The sequence below is a fragment of the Centruroides sculpturatus genome, unplaced genomic scaffold, assembly GCF_000671375.1.
Source record: "Centruroides sculpturatus isolate CEXI.00-Female unplaced genomic scaffold, Cexi_2.0 scaffold6, whole genome shotgun sequence".
In the NCBI taxonomy this organism is placed as follows: Eukaryota; Metazoa; Arthropoda; class Arachnida; order Scorpiones; family Buthidae; genus Centruroides; species Centruroides sculpturatus.
The window spans coordinates 1,422,360-1,435,168 of NW_019384869.1; the positions used below are offsets into that span (position 1 = coordinate 1,422,360).

At 36.8% G+C, this 12,809-nt stretch overlaps 1 protein-coding gene across 1 annotated transcript in view; it reads left to right on the forward strand.

Annotated features, from left to right (window-relative positions):
• Window positions 1-5,423: 5,423 nt before the first annotated feature.
• Window positions 5,424-12,809, forward strand: part of LOC111630818 (electron transfer flavoprotein subunit alpha, mitochondrial-like) — a 33,078-nt gene continuing 25,692 nt past the window's right edge. Inside the window, exon 1 of the mRNA XM_023374976.1 lies at window positions 5,424-5,559. Within this exon, the coding sequence (XP_023230744.1) occupies window positions 5,524-5,559 (36 nt within the window). The 5' untranslated portion in view covers window positions 5,424-5,523. The remainder of the gene's footprint in view (window positions 5,560-12,809) is intronic.

Here is a 12,809-nt window from a genome sequence, read left to right on the forward strand (position 1 = left end):
TAATTTTATACATTTCTTGTGAAAGAAACATTTCTTATTCAACGGCCATAAAAATTATTTATATTAATGATGTCTCCAAAGTTCAACGAAGTTTTCGCAGAAAAATAACTTATTAGAAATCGCGATCGCGGTTTGATGCGTTGCTCCGCGACGAAAACAAGCTTGAGCAATGGCGACGTCGAACGGTGCACACTCGGTAAGTAATCCTACAATTTTTTGTTTATAGCGTAGTTTATACGGATTATTCCCCCCAAAAATATACGTATTTTGGAAATGTTGAGTCGAATTAGTCTAGAATCGATAAATTTTATGGAAGAAAACCTTTCAAACAGCTGTAGTCCGTAAACTTCACACGTGTCGGGCAGTGATTGGCAAGGACTCGTAAGAAATCGATTCATAAAGAACGGAACGAATCTACCGTGTTATAGGGGGTCGACTGTACACCTCCAATATCCAATAGGGCTAAGTCATCTAGATTACTTGCGTTACTCCTACCCGAGTCCCCCTAGTCGCTAACTGTAACTGATTTAGAACCAGCATGCACTGCAAATTATTCTTCATTGCAAAATGACATACACCTGCATCAGAAACTTCTGTTCGAACAAACCGCACCCGCCGTCCGGGTCCGCGATTCTAAAAAGGTGACAACACTAGCACGAAATTATTCATTACTTATTAAGTGACGAAACTGAATTTTAGTCTTTTAAATTGAGATACCTAAATAAGGGGGCGGCGAAATTTTTCTCTGCCCCGGAGCGGCTGACACCCACGCTACGCCAGTTTTGAACTTATTATATCTCATAATAATTAGAATGGCCGGAAGAGGTGTTATTTGCGCTGTGTATGGCTGTTTTAATTACAAGATAGAAAGTGATCGCGATCGTTTTACAAACTCCCTAAAAACAAACGAGTGTAAGTAAATTAACAAGCAGTTTGATTGCTTTTATTTATATCAACGTTCCTCCTTTAAAATATTGTTATCATTCAACGTATGTGTTTATATCGATTTTCAGATGCATTCAGTGGGTTATTAAGTGCAGAAGGACCGATTTAGACGAGATTTTGAAAACAAATGGGCCAGAATATTTAAATAGAAATTATATCGCGTGTTTCCACCATTTTACAGGAAAAGATTTTAGAAACAAAAATCTCTTAAGCCGAGGGTATATAAATTGTTTATTATTTATTCGCTTAAAAATAAATTAATGGTGTTCTTTACCTATTTTTTTGTTCCTCTCACCGAATTAGAAGTTTACGATCTAATATTGAACTTATCGCTAATTGATTTTATTCAGTATCCTATCACTGCACTTGACTAAAAACTTGTTTTACATACGGTACAAGATCTGGCCCGGTGAAGTACCCTCACCATGGACGTAGCTAGAGTTTTGCTATGGGGGCCCAGTAGAGGCCAACCTGACACAAAATTGAATTATTTCAAATTATTGTTCATTAAAATAAAATTTTCATAGGAATCCACAATAACTTAATACATATGAAACTTAATCATATGTTCTCGTAACATTAATATCAAACTCTAGCAATGCCTTAAACAAAAATTAACCGAACAATTATTTTTTACCATTCTTTAATATAGTTCACCGTCTTTAATGTAGATATAGACCAGGGGCCAACAGTTTTTCCGTAGGGACTAAACTGTACTGTACATTGAGATTACAGATACACTTTGCACATCGGAGAAAGCTGTTGACTTTTTTTAGTATCGGACTTTCTCAATTTTCCTATAACTTCACACTGTCAGGTTGTAGAGAATCATCGCTGATCCATTCAAGCAATTATTTGAAGTTCAGTCCAATATTTAGAAATTAATTGAGGGCCGCGGTACACTACACCCAATTAATTTAAATTAGCTTCAACTTTTTATTTCTTTTTGGCAAATTGGCGCAACACTTTTTCGGCTGTGATTTTCTGGGGAGGGCACCAGGCTAACTGGGGGGCCGTGCCCACCCATGCCCCTTCCTGGCTACGCCCATGACCCTCACTATTAATTTATAATGCCAAACAGACCGCGATGAGAAGCAGCCCCCAAAAAAAGAAAGCTAGAAGAACCTTTCAATGTAGAAATGCCATATATTATGTTTTAATATACATGATATGTTTGTGTTCAACGTGTCTTAATTTAATGTAAAAATGTTTTATTTTAAAAAGTTGTTTCAATTTAATAAAATTGTATTAAAACCTCAGATTTTAATTTAAAAAATCTGATTCTTATTGCATTTGATTTGTCTTGTCGCTGTTATTCCTTCCTTTAAATCACTATCCATTCACTTTTCCTACTAAATAAAATCATAATTCATGTTTTAAGATGATAAAGACAAAAAGATGATAGAATATTTATTTTGTTGCATTTTTGCAAGTTTTGTAGCCCGTATTTCACCAACAGACGATTAGGCAAATCGCAGGATTAACAACTATCACTAAAACAGGATTACTGATTTTGCGTTCCATCATTCTAAGATTAGACGTAATCTGGCATTAGTAATTGACCGCGCATTCTTTTATTCAGCAGTGCGCCGAGCAGTTGCTGCCGACAGTTGGAAACACTTTTGCCGGAGAAAGAGCTATCTCAAAACGGCCGATATAAGCAATGATTTTCTTTCTGCTATATTTACACTTTATCCACTGTACCATTGTTCGGGTCGAGCTATGGGCCATTCGCAAGGCAATCCAACACATAGACAATCATCATACGTATTATAAGGGTAACGTTAACATCTTTACGGACAGTAAAGTGGCCCTTCACATTTTTAACTACCAAAAGAAATCATCTGTTCTAGCTGTTGAAGTGATAAAGGCTGCTCAAAACCTGGGAAGAAACTGTAACCTATAGTTTACTTGGATCCCAGCTCACAAGGGCCACGAAGGTAATGAATTGGCCGACAAGTTGGCCAAATCAGCCTGCACATTGTCTTCAAAACTCACCTACTAGAAGTTACCTGCAATTTCCCTGAAACATCACTTACAACACATAACTAATGATATGTGGCAGAAGGAGTGGGACTGCGCTGGTACAGGAAGGATGTGTCACAACTTTATACCTTCCCTCGCGCATCTTAAAAAAGCCAAATACTTCAGCTCAGATGCAGAGGTGACCCAGTGCCTTACAGGACACGGGAACTTCGCATCATACCTGCACCGTTTGGTAAGCAGATCGATAGCTCCTGCGATTGTGATGGACAGAGTGAAGACGATGCATTACATTTTCTCTTCAGCTGCAACAAATACAACCAACAACGTGCAGAACTCTTCCAAGAATGTCTCCAAACAGGACTCAACTGGCCCCCAATCCTGCAGACATTCTCGATAACAAAAAACTATGGACAAAAATGAAGAATTTCATACGCAATACAAAAAAACTCAGGCCCACGAATTCCAGTAGCCAGCGAGATGAGTGACACGGCCACATCCCACATCTGGACCAATAATAGACTGGCTGATATCATTTAAGGTAGGCCGGCTACTCGCCCAATTTGTTCAACCGGCGATTTGACTTTACTGGCATATGCAAATTAGACCCACTGGGTTTATATCTACTAGATTCTTCAATGTTATTAATGTTAAATTTTATAATGTTTTATCTATTTGTCAACCCAATTTACAGCATACTTTGTAATTGTTGAAACTTTGTATCTGTTCCCCCTTTGCTGTACACATTCACTCGCACGCGCAAACTTGTCATGTTTGTTTTTATACTGTTTACTGAACATATTTTGTCTTGTCACTGTATTTTACTCGTTCAACAATTCTGATGCAGACGCTCAATGATCCGACACTTCTCTTCAATCTTTCCCTATTTCCTTTCCCTCCCTACTTACTACCTCTAAGAAATTAGAAGTGTTGAAATTGAAATTAGAAGAGGTCACTTCCTCTTCTAATTTCTGTGTAAAGTCTGTGCATATACAGACAACCTCTACTCTTTTAATGTAATGTAATGCTATATTTACACGCGTTTGTTCAATATTATTAGAAGAAAAGCCATTAAGTTCGATGTTGTTTATAAGAAAACGAGAAAATGCTGATTTATTTATGGCATTGGCGACGACTGATTTCCAACAACGAAGAAAGCGTGCAAAAATCGTTGGTTACGTTTACGATATCGTACCGCAATATTTCAATGAAATCTTTAAAAGCCATTTTCTTACGTCACGATTAAAAATCTGCTCATTTAAAACAGGAAAAAACTGACTATTATTTAATAGTGGTAAAAGATTCTTTCTCGTGGAGGCGTCCATCTTGTAAGCACTATTTTTAGCATGGTCGAGAGGTGCTGCTAGTGCGCCGAATAAAAGAATGCGCGTTAATCCACCAAATTCGGGCGATTAATGTACTAATCTCGGCAAACATGGCGGAAGATTTGTCTTACTTTCAGAGTACGTGTATGAAAACGAAATAATAGAAAATTCCACGACGATCCAATCCTATTGAGAAGTTTGACGATCGACTGTTTATCGAAAAATACTGTATAGGCTATCTAAAAGAACTGTTGTACTGTACGTGTATATGACGCACCTCTCGCTATCATATAATACAAGAAGAAACCATCCTATATCACCTCTATTGCAGTTATTGATTACGTTTTTATACCCCTGGAAACTTTTATCACGAAGTGGGAGATCCGACTTCAACATCGAAATCAAGCGTATGCATAATAATTAAGTTAAAATAAAAATGACACGCAGGCCTAGTAGCGACGACGACGACTCTAGCGGCCATCTTCTAAACTACGATATCGACTGTACGCAATGTTGCCACGTCTACCGAATTTTCGGTAGATCTACCGATTTTGGGCCCGATCTACCGATCTACCGATTGAAGCACCAAATCTACCGAAAAGTTTACGATAATTCAAGAAAGAAATTTTTATTTTCAATGTATCTAAAAATTCTCAATAAAACATTTCTTTGTACCTTCATTTCTTATATATTCGTTTTGTTGAGAATATCTTGTGTCTGCCCCATTCTTCAGCTAATGGAATAGAAAGAACATTTTCGTAAATAAATCTGTTAAACACGAAACACGGAAATAAATTGACTTGTGAGCTCTGAAACAATCACTGGCTTACTTCTTACTAAACAATTAATTGGATAAAAATTACTGTTACGATTTTCCTGTAAAAGATAATTTAATTTCAAAAATAAGAAACAGTGTTAAAAACATACAAACGGAAGATATTGAATAATAATTATTATTAATATCCCAAAAATAAAAGGTAATATTGTATTTTGTTAGAAAAATAAGACAATATGTACTTACTTAATTAGTAAATTATTATTTTTTTACGTAAGTGTTTGGTGTTAGTTTTTTGTTTTTTTATTGTTTTATAGCGTATAATAAAATAAATGACGAAAAAGAATGTTATTGTTTATGTGCAACCTCCTTTCTGCCACAAAAAGTCGATTTACCGAAAAATTACCGAAATCTACCGATGGCAAGCAAATCGACGTGGCAACACTGACTGTACGTCGTTTCCGTAGCGAATAATCCATCGGGAAGACGGAGAAAATGATTGTTACGGGGAGGACGCTGAAGTTGAGCGGGGTAAGTCTTATCTCGGTTTCAAAATTCTCACGAAACTTTCGCCAGTGTCTAGTTATAAGCTTGTATTGACGTTCGACGAGACGAAATAATTGCCATGTCGACCGGTCGCAAAAAGCTTATCGTGGACCCTATAAATCTATGCCAGTGCAGTTTACGGGATTTTACCCGTAGCCTAATGTATTTACAAAACCTATGCTTATCGATACTTGCCTGAATTTATTTACACTTCGGTAATTACTTCGCTTTAAAAATTATTAATTTTATAAGTCAACAGATGGCGCGGCAAGTTTTATCTTAAATATGAAAGTGTATTTTATGTACTGTTCTGTACTGTACATAGGAGATAAAACTTCTGGCACTTGTACAGATTAACGGGTACGGCTATTTGAGAGGTTTACTTCCATAAAATTAACTAAATCTAGACTAATTTCACTCGAATATTTCCAAAACACGTATAATTTGTTGAAATGATCGATATAAAATATGCTATGAACAAAAAATTGTCGGAATACTTATCGAGTGTACCCGTTCGAAGACGCCATTGCTTAAGCTTGTTTTCGTCGCGGAACGGCACATTCTTCGTACGCGTCCGCTTCCAATGTGTCGGTGCTATTCGGTCACGTGACTACTCATCTCTGACGTGTTCCTGATAACTTATTCTTTTTGCGAAGAATTCACTGAACTTTAGAGACATCACTTGATAGATTACAATAAAAAATCTATAGTATATTATGATTAAAAACGACTTATTATTATTATTGACTATATGAAGCAGCAAAGGAAAAACCACTCGCTAACGACAACAATTCTATCATGATATATATTATAATGATGATAAATATTAATCAGATGCAACATAAGATGTCTAATGTCGATGTAAATAAATATTATACAATTTTGTTTACGACATGAGAGATTAGACCATTGAAAAGTAGAACAGAATTATTAGTTATTTATCGCATTATCATACGTTATTATATGTTGATTTTAATCCATATTTAGAATGGAATGAAGTTTTAATATTTCTGTTAATGATGTCTCTAAAGTTCAGTGAATTCTTCGCAAAAAGAATAAGTTATCAGGAACACGTCAGAGATGAGTAGTCACGTGACCGAATAGCACCGACACATTGGAAGCGGACGCGTACGAAGAATGTGCCGTTCCGCGACGAAAACAAGCTTAAGCAATGGCGTCTTCGAACGGGTACACTCGATAAGTATTCCGACAATTTTTTGTTCATAGCATATTTTATATCGATCATTTCAACAAATTATACGTGTTTTGGAAATATTCGAGTGAAATTAGTCTAGATTTAGTTAATTTTATGGAAGTAAACCTCTCAAATAGCCGTACCCGTTAATCTGTACAAGTGCCGAATTTTGTGGGTACGGCTGTTTGAAAGGTTTTCTTCCATAAAATTAATCGATTATAGACTAATTTGACTCGAATATTTCCAAAATACGTATAATGTTTTGGGAAGAACCCATATAAAATATGTTATGAACAAAAAATTGTCGGAATACTTATCGAGTGTACCCGTTCGAAGACGCCATTGCTTAAGCTTGTTTTCGTCGCGGAACGGCACATTCTTCGTACGCGTCCGCTTCCAATGTGTCGGTGCTATTCGGTCACGTGACTACTCATCTCTGACGTGTTCCTGATAACTTATTCTTTTTGCGAAGAATTCACTGAACTTTAGAGACATCATGAACAGAAATATTAAAACTTCATTCCATTCTAAATATGGATTAAAATCAACATATAATAACGTATGATAATGCGATAAATAACTAATAATTCTGTTCTACTTTTCAATGGTCTAATCTCTCATGTCGTAAACAAAATTGTATAATATTTATTTACATCGACATTAGACATCTTATGTTGCATCTGATTAATATTTATCATCATTATAATATATATCATGATAGAATTGTTGTCGTTAGCGAGTGGTTTTTCCTTTGCTGCTTCATATAGTCAATAATAATAATAAGTCGTTTTTAATCATAATATACTATAGATTTTTTATTGTAATCTATCACGTGATGTCTCTAAAGTTCAGTGAATTCTTCGCAAAAAGAATAAGTTATCAGGAACACGTCAGAGATGAGTAGTCACGTGACCGAATAGCACCGACACATTGGAAGCGGACGCGTACGAAGAATGTGCCGTTCCGCGACGAAAACAAGCTTAAGCAATGGCGTCTTCGAACGGGTACACTCGATAAGTATTCCGACAATTTTTTGTTCATAGCATATTTTATATCGATCATTTCAACAAATTATACGTGTTTTGGAAATATTCGAGTGAAATTAGTCTAGATTTAGTTAATTTTATGGAAGTAAACCTCTCAAATAGCCGTACCCGTTAATCTGTACAAGTGCCAAACTTCCAATGGCATTATATACAGTGACGCGATGTTAATATTTGGACAAATGTATAACAAATAAACAACGATCTTATTCCATCGGATTCGGTCGGGTACGATTTTTTATAACCGTAAGATTGAATTTATTTTGTTTATTTATGGATAAACTAGCTTACCCGTCGCGCATTGCTGCGATCTCAGAAGAGATGAAATTCAAGCAAACTCATTATAATAAAATTAAATTTTCATTTTATCATTTTTATTGAAATATATTGTTATTATTATTATTCATTTTCATCGGGAAAACATTTCAAAGTGTCGTTTCAATTCTATTTATTTATTGGAGTGCTGTGGATACACGATATTTTTTGTTTTTTCGTCTGGTGCGTACACAAATAAATCAGAAGGTTTTCCGACGCGTGAGCCGGCCACATACAGTTGTCCATGCGAGAAGCACGGATTCTCCAAATTTAACCCACACACTCGCAGCGATTGTCAGAAGTGCGATATTCCTCATTTTTATATATTTTTAAAAATCCTTTATAATTTTCATTATTTAATTGCTCCTTCCTCTCTTCTTTGGCGTGTTGTGAAATTTTTGATAGTTGGATAATAAACAGTTTTATTCTAATTTGTCTTTTTAAATTATTTTGAGTCGATATTAAAATTTGGAAAAGGGGGGATACCTAGATCGGTAAAATACGCGAATTTCTTCCTACAACTTCGGTCGTTGTTCGGGGTACAGTTAAGATTTTAACGAAGTTCGAGCGAATACATAATTAGCAAAAAAAGTCGAAATAAAGTGATTAAACAAAAATTATTACAAATATCGTAAATAACAGTTCACAAATGCATATATAGAGATATTTTTTGAAGGGGGAAATGGTCTTCACAATTTGAAATTGATCGAACACACTGTGCGCGAATGCTCGTGTAAACGCGCGCCATCTATCGTAGGATAAATGTATTCGCCGGAGTATATTAAACAACTTCCCAAAGTTTCATGGCAATCGGATAAACGGTGTGGTAATGCATGAAGGACATAGGACACACAGACAGACATGCATTCATTTTTATATATATAGACAAGTGCAAACATAAAGAATGAACGTGTGTTATAAATATGTATGCAATTTTAACTTTTACTGTATGACGACTTGTTTAAAAAAATGGAATTACGGTCGATTTCTATAACTTTTACCGCAATTTAACGTTCGGGCGAGTCGGAAAAATTAAAAATGCTTATTTTGGGAGTTATTTTTGACTTGTCCGAACGTTAGGCCAGGTGACCGAGAGCCGGAAAATAACGCGGTGGCGGGCGGGCGCCTTCCGTACTTATTCCGGCGGGTACTTTTGTTGGAAAAAATGGACGGTTTCCGTGGTTTTCGGAGATCTTTCTCGGGATGTCGTACGTTTACGTAAATCGAATGCGCTTAATTGAAAAATTTTAAATGCCGTCCTCGGAATCTCTAATCGACGTATTCTGACTCTGTCCGGTTGTGAGTTCCCAGACGAGGTTCGAACTCGAGTAAACCGTGAAATTCTTGCGCGACACGAGATGTAAACAACGAGACTCAGAACGGTTCGAGTATGTGTCAACTATCTGTTAATGTCTTAGCGGAAGACAAACTCTAACACGAGCGCTCATAAACAGGTAGATCTTTGACTCGCGTGTCTATAAAATGTTGGCCGAAATAAACCTTTTCAAACAAAAAAATAGAGGAATTTTTGATAGGTGAAAGGTGAAAATGATCGTTAAATTCTTAGACGTCAAAAATGGTAAATAACAGCCTGAGTTATGAGTGCAGGTGTTATTATTTTATAAACAGTCATCGAGCAGAGTCGACAAAGAGGTATCAGATGGACACCTCGAATCGGACCTTTCCCGCGACCCGAAAAAGTTTCGTCTTGCACCTGGAGACAAAGGAGAGACCAATCGAGAAGCAAGGAATGGGACGAGGGACCAATCCGAAATGCGAACAGTGGGGGAAAAACTATAAAAATCGGAACTTCAAGGACGAAAGAGAGTCTCCTCCGGATTAACCCTACAGTGGTGATTAAAATTGTGTTGTGCATCCGCCGCTCACCAAGGACACCGCAACGAAACAACGAACTTCTGCTTCGTCCGGATATCCTTCTCGTCCGCCCGAACTGCGACCGAGATCACGAACTTTCGCCGTTCCCAGGAGCACCGAAATTTTGGAATTATCCTATATCGATGTAAGCATGAATTCGAACAAATAAACAGGTTTTATTTTGTAAAACACTTGTGCATCATTTGCCTCCTTCGCCACCGCCTACATACGCGGTTTCCCTTAGGCTCATTCTGACGTGAGATAGACTTTTTCCCCCTCAACGTCGGCAAACCTTACACGGTTACCGCGTAAGAAAAGCTTAGAAGGGGCTCTTTAAACCCGTCGCCGGATCCGCTTTGAGTCAACGATGTTCTCGATTGGAATGCGTGGAAGGGTTTCGTGCAATTTAGAATGTTGTTGACCTCAGGCGGATGTGGCGCCGGATCGAAAACGTTTGTCAGATTTACGCTACGTTATTTACCGGATTGTCCGGGTTTTGATCGGTGTACTTATTTATTTGATTGTGTGTATTGTAAATAAACTTTTTGTGCTAACGGCTTGCGACCGGTGGTTATAAATAGTAATAAATACGATTGAATGCTAAAAAACGGCAAAGAAATGAATATATATATATAAAGACAAAACAAATGTTTTTTTTAATATATATATATATATGTTTTTTTAGATATGTAATTGGAGGTTATGTGCCGTGGCATTTTAGCAGAATGCTGCATTTTCTGTGAGATTCCTTTTTTGAATGATGTATTGTTCGGAATGTGTTTTCTGTACTTTTTGGTGTTTGTGGTCCGATCTTGAATGACGATCGTAAACCTCTCTCTCTTCAATTGCCTGGTATTTTGTGTGAGGTTTCGGAACGGATCAAAATAAAATTTAATTTTTACGTGTTAGAAGCGAAAATGCTATTGTCGAGTAGGATCGAGGGTGATGTTAGTTATGTAAGGGAGAGGAGAGAAAAAACAATTGTAACTGTCAAACAAATGCAACGCAAAAACAAATGACAACGGATCAGATGGGATGTCGGTCGGGAAAGGTAGAGCTTTGACTCGAGTGTTCGTAAACAATCGATCTAGGAAAACAGTTTTGGAAAAGAGAAAAGATCTAATATATAGCAAAACATTGCATATGATCGTTAAAGTTCCAAGATGACAGAAATCTCAAACAAAGAGCTAAATTATGAGCAAAGGGCTTATGGTTCTATCAACAATCTCCAGATATAGTTGACGAAAAGGTGTCGAATGGATGCCTTGAGTCTGACCTTTCTCGTGACTCGATCAGATCTCGGTTTTCACCTGGAAACAAAGGAGAGACTAATCGGGAGACGAGGAATGGGACGTGGGGCCAATCAGAAATATGGATAGTGGGAGAAAACTATAAAAATCAGTAATTCAAGATCAAAGACTGTATTCCTCTGGATTAAACTCAAAGTCGTGCTCGTTGAGTTCTGTTGTGTTGCCATTGACCAGATAGGACGTCGCAGTTCCTTCGCCGATCGTCCGCATCCATCCAATGATCCCTTCTCCTCTGCCCCGGAGATACAACCGATAGACCAAAACTCTTACCACTCCACAGGAACATTGAGATTTGGGAACTGTCTAATATTGATGTAAGCATAAATGCTACAAAATAAACGATCTTTTAACTTTGTAAGACGCTTGTCATCATTTGTCTTCTCCACCAAACCCACATGTGAACATCCCTTAGGTTCATCCTGATTTGAGATTATTGATTTCCCCTAAGGGTCGGCAAACTTACATTTGGTGCAGTTTCTTTCACGTAGTCTTGAGTTAGTTCGTGGGTGTGCCTACCGTGAAGTGACTTTTGGGCCTGTGACAGCTTAATGGTGTCACAGGCCAGTTATTGATGTGTTGAGCTATGTCTGGGTTCTGAGAGTGTAAGTTTAAAGGTGTGTGGTTACTGTCTGTCAGAGTTATAGCTTTATGTAATCTTGATGTTTCTTGTTTTTTGTGGAAAAACTCCCAATGTTGGAATTTGTTTGTAGTGCAAATTAACTGTATTAGTCTGGCCACAACCACCTTCTTTACCAGGAAGTGTTACTCTTTCTGTGGACAATTTCAGGTGAAACTGTTTATGCTTAGTAAGTGGTATTGTTTTCCTTTGATGTTACTCGAGATCTGTATATAACTCCAGAAGAATAAGTGAGTACGGGGACAACATATGCATTAATAGCTTTAATAGTATGTTTTGCATTTATGTGCATTCTTAGTACTGCATGTAATCTGTTTTGGTATTTGAGTGTTAACCTTTGTTTTATCTGTGCATGTTTTGTAAGTTTAGCCTGTTGGAAATCTAAATATTTGTAAAACTAGTCCTCTTCTGTGGATGCGATAATATCACTACTTTTGAGTACAAAGTCCCCTTTCTTCAGAACTTCTGTTTTCATTGTGGAGTGTTTTACATTTGCTAGACTGGGAGTCACGAAACTACAGCCCTCAGGCCAAATCTGGCCCACTGCCACACTATGCCACAAATGAGGTAAAATATAATTATTTATATGGAAATATTATAGACTATAAATAAACTTACTATGTAGAAAAAATTAAAATAAGTGTAAATAAAAATGCCAGAAGTAGTTCAATCTGATTTCTACATTTGATAGTAATATAATTTTTAGGAAAATTAGTGAAATAAAAAAGTCGGCAACTTTTTGCGACTTTGGATATCTAAGCACTTTTTGCCTAAGTATAGTACCTGCAATGAAGTTTCTAAAAAAAGTGATTACAAGCTTGCTGCAGTGATTATCTATATATATAAAAATGAATGTATGT